Raw genomic sequence first — 12,562 nt, 5'->3', positions numbered from 1 at the left:
TGTCCACTCCAACTCCTCTCTAGTTCAGCCTTTCAAGTAGATGAAAATAAACATTTTTTAAAATGTAAGTAGCATAAAATCCAAACAGATAAAAATGGAAGACAATGTAATAAATTTATAAACTGTAATTGGCAGCTGATTTTTGCATAGGCCTGGTTTTTGCTACATAACTTTAAATTTTTTCCAATATGAAAGAATCACTTTCAATCAAAAAAACAGTATTCTTAAAACATGGTTTGGAGATTCACTTCAGTTCCTCTATCATATTTAGGGAACGATAGAGGGAGAAACGTTTGTAGAAGTCAAACAAGTAACATGTGGAAAAAGATTCAATGGCAATGCCCATCTTTTAGCACTTGTATTCCAACCATCTGTATTCCAAGATGAACTGCAAGAGCCAGAGAATAAGTATCTATTTTTATATCAAGTGCAGGGCTCAGGGACAACAGTAAGCTATAAACTTCTCCCGTTATATACACTCAGATCAGACTGGCAATTTAATACAACCAGAGATCCCTATCTCCACTTGGCTCTGGCCCTGTCTGAAAAAGCTACTCACAAATGTATTCATTAGTATTCTCATAGCAAAAGAAATCAGCTGGTATAACTTTGTTTAGATTCTATCCTCCAATTTATTTTTAACCCCTGAGGAAATTAGAATCGACTTATTCTACTATGTGTATATTATTTTCACAGCATTTTATGTGGTTTACTACTTTTGAATAGAATATTCTCTCTGAAGAAGAAAATCAAGTTAATGACTTCAAACTAGGCAGGCAAGACTTTTTCCTCTCTAAAGCTGTGAGAGTTGTTGTATAAGCAGGTATGGACAGAGGAAGGAGACATCCAGTCAACAATACTAACAAAGGACAGCAAAATAAAGTATGAATTCCTCAGGGTGACATTGGAATCCATCACGATTGGTTCATATAATAACTGTAATCCATTCACTCCCCACCATGAATTCTCCGCACATCAGTTTCCAATGTTAGAACATATCCTGCTTACTTCTGACAATGATAACCAATGTTTGGTCACTGGCACACAAACACATTGAAGTCAGAGCCACGTTCTGCCAGTAAGGCCTTTGAGAGAGTCTTTGAGGCTCAACTTCCTCATCTAGTAAAACGATAAGTACTGAAGATTACAAATAACACCTGCAAAGCATGCTGCATAGTGCTCGGCATGCAGCAGACAACATAAAACTATTATTTCCCAGCTCTGTGCCTTTGCACATGCCACCTGCGCTACCTAGAATGTTACTGTGTCCCCTTCTCCATTTGGAAGAACCTTCTTACCAAATAAGACCTAGGGCACAATATCACCACATCTTATATAAAGAATTCAAGTAATTAGTGACCCTTTTTCTGTGCTAGTTCAATACTTTGTTTTCTCCATCACAGTTATTATGGTACCTCGTTGTAATTACTTGTTATCTTTTTCTCTGACAGAAGGAAGACCACAAGTTCCTTCAATTCTGTTGAATATCATTGTTATTACTAGGTTTGAGGCACAGAACAGACACTCAAATGGTTCTGAATAAACCAACTAAAAGAGTCACAAAAATGCTGCAGCATGCAAAGGAGAGGAATGGTCAGGGCATGTGCTAGAGAGAAGTCAGAAAGGATGAAATCAGAAAAGAAACTGCTATGCTTGGCAGCCAGGAGGTTCCAAGCTACCTTCAAGAGATCAATTTCAATAAGAAACAGGAACTCAGCAATGAAACTAACTGGCAAAGTAAACAACACCGTTAAGAAATTGAGCTGTGGCATAGTGAGTAAAGCAGCTACCTGCAGTACCGGCATCCCATATGGGCACCAGTTCGAGTACCAGCCACTCCACTTCTGATTCAGCTCTCTGCTATGGCCTGGGGAAGCAGCAGCAGATGGTCCAAGTCCTTTGGCCCTCGCCCTTGCGTGGCAGACCTGGAAAAAGCTCCTGGCTTCGGATCAGCGCAGCTCTGGCCACTATGGCCATCTGGCGAGTGAACCAGCGGATGGAAGACACCCCCCTACCCGCCTCTCTGTAATTCTACCTTCCAAATAAATAAAATAAATCATATTTTTTTAAAAAAATGTCATGCTTTAAACTTTAAACCAATGTTCCCAAATGTTTAGACAACACATTTTCATATCTTCATGAGATACATATAAAAGTTAAAATAAATTAAAAGTATCACAAATTAAATACCTCTTTAAACCAAACTTCAGCGGCAGCAGATGCCCAAGTTTTAAAAACCTTGTAATTGAAGAGATTCTACCACAACATTTTTTCTGTGAAATGTAGGAAAGGTTCATATTAAACTATTTTAAATTAATTACTTCTCATGGTTTGACTATCATTGCACTTTACTGGTTGGAAAGCTAAAACTTAGGTAACAGAGGTTCTAGTATTATAATGAAAATTCAACTGAAAATACAAAAAAAGCATTTAGCACACAACATAATGACTATATTGAAAACCATTTTACTGTATATCCTAAAAAGGTGAATTTAACAGTTTATGAACATCTCAATTTTTAAAAAGGACTGAAAATTTTGAAACATAGTATTTGCCAATAATTTTAAACTTTTAAATTATTACATCAGCATACTATGAAATAGTGTAATTATTTTCTGGCCTATATCACAGGTACCAAAAACCAACAGAGAAATGACAAAGAACATAAATAGGGGGCCAGCACTGTGGCATAGTAGGTTAAGCCACCACCTGAAGTGGCGGCATCCCATATGGATGCCAGTTCAAGCCCCAGCTGCTCCACTTCTGATCCAGTTCCCTGCTAATGCACCTGGGAATGCAGTCGAGGATGGACCAGATGCTTGTGCCCCTGTACCCATGTGGGAGACCCAGAAGAAACTCCTGGCGCCTGGCTCCAGACCAGCCCAGATCCTGCCGCTGCAGCCATTTGGGGAGTGAACCAGCAGATGGAAGACCTCTCTCTCTGTCTCTCCTCTCCCTCTCTGTAATTCTTTCAAATAAATGAAAAATGGAAAAAGAAAAAAAAAAAAAACCATAATGAGGCCATGAGTTTTGTTAATAATTTTAAGTAAGAATATAAATGCTATTTATGTTTACTGTTCTCAAAGTTTTCCACTAACGCCCCCTTTTTATTCATCTTTAAAAAAATGATTGATGGAAAGCCAAGACACTGTGGCAAAAAACTGTCCTACATGAAGGACATGTAGTGGTGAGTCTCCAATGGAAAGAAGTGGTTATCAAACAAAGAGGTACTTTTCTCTGAAGGGAAAAGAGGACTTCTACTTTGCTTATGCCCTTCTCTAAATACTGAAGGAGTGTGTGGATTCAAAAGGCTTCCACAGCCTAGGCAGCGCATGTCAAGAGCCTCAGGTGATCACTGTCATCATACCTAAGAGTGTTATCATTAAGTTAACATCAGGAGTCACTGTGCACTAACTTCCCATGCAGAACCTCTGTCCTCAAAGAGTTGTATTATGATAGTTAACAGTAAAACCTGTTCTCAAAGATTTATTTCATTTTAGTGTATCAAGTGGAGGATATTCTTATGTTTCATAAGTTCTAGTTATGCCTAAGTGTCCAACTCCATTGCTTGTTTTCTTAGGTGCTTCCTTAATCAACGATAAAAATTTATTCTCAAGGACTTTCTTTTAATGTATTAAGGGGAAGATATTCTTACACCTCACAAGTTTTAGTTATGTCTAAGTGCTTGCAAAAGATGTATCTTTCTTGGGTGCTTGTTTAAAGTTAATTAAGTATCTAAAAAAAGGAAGTGAAATTAACTTCTAAGATGCAATGACTTTGAACAGCTCTTGTCTTGACTGTTGAGGAACAGTTTGTGGCTTTTTTTTTCTCCGTGCAAATTGTTGAACTCTTAGTACAGAGTTGGTCTTCTGTGTATAAAGTTAATTGAAAATGGATGTTAGTGGAGAATAAGACTGGGAATAGGAGAGGTGGAGGAGGGGTGGGGGTGTGGGTGGGAGGGCAGGTATGGTGAGAAGAATCACTCTATCCCTAAAGCTGTACTTATGAAATGCATGAAGTTTGTATTCGTTAAATAAAAGGTTTCTTTGGGGAAAAAAATGATTGAAAGGCAGAGTGACAAAAACGGAGAGCGATCTTCAATCTGCTGGTTGCTCCCCAAACAGCCATAAGTGCCAGGACTGGGCCAGGCAGAAGCCAAGAGCACAGTACGACTCCATCTGGGTCTCCTGCATGGATGGCAGGGGCCCATGCACTTGGGCCATCTTCTGCTACTTTCCCAGGTGCATCAGCAGGGAGCTGGATCAGAAGCAGCAGATCTGATACGGGTTGCCAGTGGATTAATCCACCACGCCGTCTTCTGTGGAGCAGACTAATTTCAGTTTCTACAGTATTTGCACTAGCACCTTTTAACTCAAAAATATCTACTTCTTAAACTGAGTATATAGTAAGAATGAAGTATAATAAGAATCATTAAGCATCAGTCCGTGAATGCAAACTACTTCCTACTACATGTATGATTTCAGGCAAGTATGTAACTTAGCCTCTTTGACTCATTTTAGTGCTATGGTAAGAATTAAATGTCCCAATAATGTAAAGTGCTTAGAACAGTCCTTGGCACTCATTACTTACACCATAACTTTAATTACGTAATTATAACTTTTATAAGAAAATCATCAGGGCCAGTGCTGTGGCATAGTGGGTAAAGCCACAGCTTGCAGTTCCAGCATCCCATATGGGCTCCAGTTCAAGTCCTGGCTGCCGACTCCCCATCCAGCTATCTGCTATGGCCTGGGAAAACAGTAGAGGACAGCCCTACTTGGGACACCCGGAAGAAGCTCCTGGCTCTGGATTGGCTCAGCTCTGGCCGTTTTGGCCATCTGGTGAGTGAACCAGTGGATGGAAGACCATTCTCTCTCTCTCTCTCTCTCTCTCTCTCTCTCTCTGCTTCTGCCTCTGTAAAAATTCTGCCTTTCAAATAAATAAATATTTTTTTAAAAAATCATCACAGCTTAAAACACTCATTATATTGTAAATTCTGATAATATTAATCTGCTTTATCAATGAGCTTAAACCTTTAGGAAAAGTTGGACTTAATCAGTAAATAGCCTCAGAGTTTACACAACACCGACCCCATTCGAATTTTCTCCAACACAGAAAGGTCAACAGTCTGGAACATAATGGTGATACCAAAGGTATTCCTCGGTTTACCTGGACTTATAAAGTTTACCAAGTAGAACTTGTCCTGGATGATGGTCAATGCATACGCTGAACAGTAATGACCTAAAAGGTGCTCATATAAAGGTGCTTTCTATTAAATGATCCTTTACCTTCCCTTTTGTCATCCTGAGTTTCAACTCTGGAGTAGGTACTATTTCCTATCTTGTCAGACAACATACCCCTTAAATAAAATTAAAGTCCACATTTTCTGACCACCAGCCAAACTTTTTTAAGTTATACTTACAAAACTTTTTATTTATAAATTTATAGATTACAAATAATTTATAATTATACTTCACTTGTGAATTTATATATTACTATTTTATATTTATGAATAATTTATTTATAATTATGTTCATTTTGACAAGCTAACTCTAATAGGTAAGAAGCAATCTCTGGACCTACAAATCTGACCTTAAGTTCTATTTAATTTCACATTTTCAATGTTTTCCTTATGCAATGTTTATTTAAAATTGCCTTTAATAAAAAGTTATGGGAAGAAATTTAGGAAACTATGCCAAACAATGCAAAATAAAATGTATTTATTTATTTGTAAGGCAGAGTTACAGAGAGGCACAGGCAGAGAGAGAAGTCTTCCATCGGCTGGTTTACTCCCCAAATGGTTGCAACTGCCGGAGCTAAGCCAATTGGAAGCCAGGAGCTTCCTCCAGGTCTACCAGGCAGGTGCAGAGGCCCAAGGACTTGGGTCACCTTTCACTGCTTTCTCAGACCATAGCAGAGAGCTGGATGGGAAGTGGAGCAGCCAGGACTAGAACGAGTACCCATATGGGATGCTGACACTGCAGTCAGTGGCGGTACCTGCTACACCATAGCACCAGCCCCAAGATATGTATATTTGAAAACTTCCCTTTCCCTAGTCTGTCTGTCTTTCTCTTTGTCACTGTCTCTCTCACACACACACAGAAAAAAACCCGCAAGAATATTTCAAATATTGCTCTATCACTCATTCTCTATGTGATTTTTAAAACTGAAATATAATAATTGTGCATAATTCATGTGATTTTGAATCATTCAAGTTCTAAGATTTTACTTTCTCCTCTGGAAATGAGGATATAAAGATTAACTATCACACGAGACTGCTACCAGCATTAAGACAGTATATAAAGCACTTTAGCCAACCACCAGAGACAGAAACTTTAAATATAAATTAATTTTTATTCTTAGCCCAAAACTTCAGTGCCACTTCTACCAACTGAAAGATTTCCCATGGTATCCATTTCCATCAGCCCATTAATTAACCCATACTCAATGGCAATAACTTTACAAACACTCTGAGAACAGGTGTATAATTGGGAAACCCTCATCTACTATTTCTCCTTTTTGAGTCCAGTACCTTGCCCAGGGACAAGGCTACACTTAATCACCATACTTGTTTCTTTATGCTACCTGAGAGCACTTTATGGTCAAGTCTATGTCCCTTTCTATATTCAGAGCACAGCTCAATATTTATTAACCCTGACTCAGTTTAGAATCACCAACGGATCTTATAGAAGTACAAATGCCTGGGACCCAGGGTGGCAGTGGGGAATGGAGACAGCAAGGAATCACTGTGAAGGAACAATTTCTTAAGACCCTGACATCACGGTGGGTATCTGGCCTAGCAGTTAAAACACTGTTTAAGACGCCTGCATCCCATTGTAAAGCATCTGGCTTCAGCTTCCAAACGCAGATCTCAGGAGGCAGCCATGATGGCTCAAGTACTTGGGCCCCTGCTATCCCTATGGCAGACTTGGATTGTGTTCCTGACTCCTGACTCGGCGTCCACCCAGCCCTGACATCACAGGCACCTGGGGGAATGAATCAGTGCATGGGATCACTCTTTCTCTGTCTCTTTGCCTCTCAGATAATAAGAAATTTGTATAGATCCTCACATGATATCAATGTGCTGCCAGAATTAACAATCACTGCAAGGACCAGCAATGTGGCATGGCAGGCTAAGCCGACTGTAATGTCGCCCCACACTGAGTCCCAGATGCATCGCTTCGGATCCAGCTTCCTGCAAATGTGCCTGGGAAAGCTGCAAATGGCCAAGTGCCTGCGTCCCTATCATCCATGTGAGAGACTCACATGGAGTTACAGGCTCCTAGCTTTGGCCTGGCCTAACCCCAGTCATTACAGTCATTTGGGGAATGAACTTGTGGATGGAAGATCTCTCTCTCTCTGCCACTCTGCTTTTTAAATAAGTAAATATATCTTTAAAAAAATTACTTCATTCTAACACTCAAAATACAATTCAGTTATGTATACAGTGAGGATACATATGGAAATACACAGGTACAGAAACACAAGACTCAAGTCAGGACTTGTATGGCTATTTCTTAAGAAACTAAAAATACGATCCAAAAATTCCACTATTGGGGAATAAAATCAGTCTACTTTCCCATGTTTATAGCAGTACTATTCACAAAAACCAAGAAATGGAACAACCCAAGTGTACATCAAGTGACAAATGGATAAAGAAAATACAGTGCATGCACACAATGGAATACTATTTAGCCATAAATCAGCAGAAATATCATCATTTGCAACATGGATGGTACTGGAAGTCATTGTGTTAAGCAAGACAAACCAGCCACAGAAAAACAAGTATCACACAATGTCACTTACATGTGGAATCTGAGCTGATTCCATAAAAGTTGAGTGTATAATTGTGGTTACTAGAAGCTAGGAAGAACAGGGGGAAAGGAGGATGGGCAAGGGTTAACTGATAGGTACTAAGCTACAGTTAAACAAGAGTAAAAAGTTCTGACATTCTGTTTTACACCAGGGCAACTATAGATATTGATAATGTACTGTATTAACAAATGAAAAAAAGTAGAAGAAAGGATTTTGAATGCTTTCACAGTAAAGAAATGATGTTTTAAGTAGATAAAGAAATGATGTTTTAAGTAGATACGTATAACCTGATATGGATAATACATATTGCATACATGTATTGAAATATAAGAAATCTCATCCTCAATAAGTTCTCCCAGTCCAATCATCTCTCCCTTTTAAATTTTGATTTATTTATTTATTTGAAAGGCAGAAGACAGAAACACAGACACACGCACACAGAGACAGAGAGAACAGATCTTAATCTGCTAGTTCATTCCTCAGATGACCACAATAGCCAGGACTGAGGCAGGCTGAAGCCAGGAGCCCACTACTCAACCCGGGTCTCCCACTAAGGTGGAAGGGATCCAAGGGCTTCAGCCATTACCTGCTGCCTCTCAAGGTAAACATGAGCAGGAAGCTGGATCAGAAACGGAGCTGGGACTTGAACCCAGGCACTCAGGGTTGCAGGTGTCCCTAGCAGCATCTTAACCACCGCACCAAATACTGGTCCCCAACTCTTTCCCCTAAACACACAATATTTCTAATATAATTAGTTACATGCTGAATTAAAATGGCTTTTAAACTGTAAACTCAGCAGTTATGTTTTTTCACATAATTATGCCTTATGCTTCATCGTAGATTATAACCTTGTTCCTTATTCTTCTTGCTTTTTCCAGTGCTCAGGATAATGTGTTTAACTCAGATATGTGACAAATATGATCGGATAAACATACAAAAACTACTGGAAGGAAATATATTACATCCCAATTATGCAGTACAAGCTGTTACCAGAAAAGAAAAAAAATGCAAAAACTCAAAAAAATTATTTTTCAAAAAAATAAACTCTTAGTAAATGAGAACTAAAGTTTATCTCATTAAACAACCTCTGGATTTGTGGACTATTAGAATCATCACACACAGTACCCATCTTTGGTTTCCCCTATCATCCAGTTTCAGTTATAATTTGCTTCCTTATTAAAACTATATTTGGGGGCCGGCACTGTGGTGTAGTGGGTTAAGCCACTGCCTGCAGTGACAGCATCTCATATGGGCACTGGTTTGAGTCCCGGGTGCCTCACTTGTGATCCACTTTCTGCTATGGCCTGGGAAAGCAGCAGAAGATGGCCCAAGTCCTTGGGCCCCTGCACCCACATGGGAGACCATGAAGAAGCTCCTGGCTCTGCACTGGCGCAGCTCCGGCCGTTGTGGCCAATTGTGGAGTAAACCAGCAGATGGAAGCCCTCTCTCTGCCTCTCCTTTTCTGTGTAGCTCTGACTTTCAAGTAAATAAATAAATCTTAACCAAAAAAAAAAAAAAAAAAAAACCTGGGACTGATTGGATATCTTTAGCTGCTTTCAAATACTTTTATGACATTACATAATACTCTGTGACTAATAAAAGAAGTTAATGACACTCAAAACGAATGTGTCATAGAGATGTTTAATGTTTACCAACCACTAAAACAGGCTCTGTACATAGCACCTGTATGTTAATCTATTAGCATAAAGTTGGCTGAGAACACTGTCTGAAGAGTCTTGCTTAACATTGGATAAAATACAAATCTACTTTTGAGTCGCAGAGAGAGAGAGAGAGAGAGAGAGAGAGAGAGAGAATCTTCCATTGCTGGTTCATTCCCTAAATGGCCTCAATTGCAGGAGCTGGGCCAGTCCAAAGCCAGGAGCCAGGAACTTCTTCCAAGCCTCCCACACAGGTGCAGGAGCCCAAGCACTTGTGCCTCCAGTGCTGCTTTCCTAGGCCAGTAGCAGGGAACTGGATCTGAAGTGGAGCAGCCAAGACTTGTTTAGGCACCCACACGGGATGCCAGCACCACAGAAGGCAGCTTTACCCATTACGCCACAGTGCCAGCCCTGATTTTCATCCTTTTACAGTATTTTCATATATGAAAAATTTCTCAGATACAATGTAACTTTTTAAAATTTGGAGTACAAAGTTACATTACACAAGATACTCCCTGTGGAAACTACTAAGAAAAATAACTGACAATTCTAAAGAGCAACCATCTAAAGAAAGGAAAATGGCCCATCTTTGGAGTTATACTTTTCCACTATTAAATAATCTGAAAGATTTTACAAAAAAGTGAAAATGTGGGGCAGAGCACTCAAGATGTATGTCTGTTCATTAGACACTGTAGCAAAACATTACCAGACAGAGTCACAGTTACCACTGAAGGTTCAAAATCCAGGACAAAAAATGGTACCCCCGGTTGTTTGTTTTCAAGGAAGGTTAAATTTAGGAATTGCCAACACCCAAACAAAAAACATTCCAGAGTATTAGACTCAATTGTCGTGGGGAGTCATCTACATTCTCAGCACTACATTCCCTTACTCAAAACCTAAGTATTAACAAAAGATGTTTCTTAGGATCTCACAAGATACACTCTACTTATTTCCCCCAGAAAACATTACTCTTTTTTTCTTAAATACTTGAAAAATTTTTAGCAGAAGCATCCAGACAGAAAGTCAGTTTACCATCTGCCAAGATATTTCCCAAAATAAGACCCCTGTCAGATGAACAATGAAGAAAAGATTGAAAATGACAAATTCTTTTATTTAGACCATGAGCTATTTTAAAAATAAACTTGAGGAATGCAGCCTTTCCAAAGCCTTGCCTTCAAATTCCCCTTAATCTTCAACAACAACCCAAAAAAAAAAAAAAAAAAAAAAAAAAAAAACCCCTGGAAATCTGATTACCACTTTCACGAATTCCTTTTAAAGCAATTTAATGAATAACATATTTTGCGCAAGTAGCAAACCGCAAAGGACAGTTCTGCTGGCTGATAAAAATCTTTTCGAAACACTCATACAAAAATACACTCTGAAATGACACTCTAATTTTCCAGACATGGAAATCATATTCATACTTAAATATCTGTATATTTTTGATATATGCCAAACTGACTGCCAGTACTTTCACTTAAACCACAAGGTTAGTAAATTCGTAATAGCTATTTACTGGGTTGCAAAGTTGAGAAAATCAAAAGGTCGGGGGAGTAAAAGGGGGAAAAAACGTGGAATCTCAGGAGCCAACAAGAGAAAGATGCAGCTTACTTTGGGTCAAACAAGGTAGCTGAACCACTTCCCCCAAACCGGTGAGCTACTCCTGAAAGTAACCAAAACCTGCTTCGAATTGCTTAGTTTTGTTTCAGGCAGAGTGAAGTGTGACTAAGCAGGTATTTTTTTATCACCCTAAGGAAAAGATGCTGTTACCTGCAAAAAATGTCGTGAGACCGCTCAGAACTACCAAAACAAAAACATAACAACAATCACAACAACAAAAAAGCCTACCACAAATGCCTTCCATTAAAGAAGAGACAGTCTGGGCAAACAGCATCTCTACCGTCCTAAACATCACAGAAAAAAAAAAAATGTACACTGGGGAACACTACGTAGTAGAAAGTTGGTTAGAATATGAAATAGTACGTAGGTTCTTTTGGATCTACTTGGCTTTGCGTCCACGACAAGATAAAGCTCTCTTGGCTAATGCTAAGGCCACACTTCCTTTACAGGTGCTTGTAAACACTGTTCAGACAGAAGAGATAAACTCTGATAAGTTGAGGAGGACACGTGGGAAACCAGAGGGTGTCGTCATCATCACGAATGAATTTTCCTAACTGGTGAGGCACAAACAGGTCCAGGTAGTAAAGGGGGGCCCGGGGTCTGAGACCTTGGCCAGGAAGCCTGAAAAGCACGTGTCCCACTCTGGGTTTGGGAACTTCCCGGGAAGCGCTGGGTTCCCAGTAAAACTCCATCACCCTCTGGCTGCCTCACTCGGGAGAAAGCAGACGAAGTACGAGTCGCCACGGGAACACGCCGGCCCCGAGGCCCGGGAGGAAGACCTCGGAGGCGGCGGCGGCCCGTCCAGGACCAGCCGCGGCCCCGCCCGGCTCACCTCCGCCGCCGGGATGTTGACCACGCCGGTGGAGCGCCGCTTCTCCCGCAGCTTCCTCTTCTCGATCTGCCCCTTGCCTTTCCTGGCACTGGGGCCCGAGCTCTTGCCCTTCTCCGGGGCGCCGTCCGGCTCCTCCTCGTCGCCCCGGGGCTGCGGAGCTCCCGCGGCGGCGGGGGCGGCGGGAACGGCGGAGGGGCCGGGGGACTCCTCCTCCGCGCGCCGCGGGCCCGGGGCCGCCCGGCTCAGTCCTGCGGAGCCGACGGCGCAGTTCACGCCTCCCGGGCCGGGGGCGGCAGGTGCGGCCGAGCCGCCGGGGAGGTTGTTGTTGAGCTCGCTCGTCGCTGCGGCCGCCGAGGTGGCCAGAGCCCCCACCGGGGGCTTCCCGGCCGCGTCGCTGCTGCCCCCGCCCGGGGCGGCCGAGCCCGGGGGGTTCTGCTTGGCGCGCATCTTCTCGCGCTTCGCCTTCCACTCCTCCAGGAAGTCTGTGGTGCTGCCGCCGAGGCCGCCGCTGGCCCGGTAGCCACCGGTCGCCATATTCCCAGAGGGGCCGGTCGGGCTAGCACCTCAGGCCGTCCACCCGTGCTCCTGCCGCCGCCGCCGCCGCCCCTTCCTTCTCGTGGCCAGGAGGACGCGAGCG

At 41.6% G+C, this 12,562-nt stretch overlaps 1 protein-coding gene across 1 annotated transcript in view; it reads right to left on the bottom strand.

Annotated features, from left to right (window-relative positions):
• PAWR (pro-apoptotic WT1 regulator) overlaps positions 1-12,534 on the bottom strand; it is a 117,084-nt gene extending 104,550 nt beyond the window's left edge. Inside the window, exon 1 of the mRNA XM_062203162.1 lies at positions 11,926-12,534. Coding sequence (XP_062059146.1) covers positions 11,926-12,459 — 534 coding nt within the window. The 5' untranslated portion in view covers positions 12,460-12,534. The remainder of the gene's footprint in view (positions 1-11,925) is intronic.
• Between the last annotated feature and the right edge of the window lie 28 nt (positions 12,535-12,562).

Source organism: Lepus europaeus, chromosome 10, assembly GCF_033115175.1.
Source record: "Lepus europaeus isolate LE1 chromosome 10, mLepTim1.pri, whole genome shotgun sequence".
NCBI lineage: Eukaryota > Metazoa > Chordata > Mammalia > Lagomorpha > Leporidae > Lepus > Lepus europaeus.
The sequence above is the reverse complement of the archived record's forward strand: the minus strand, read 5'-3'. Positions and strand labels throughout refer to the sequence as shown.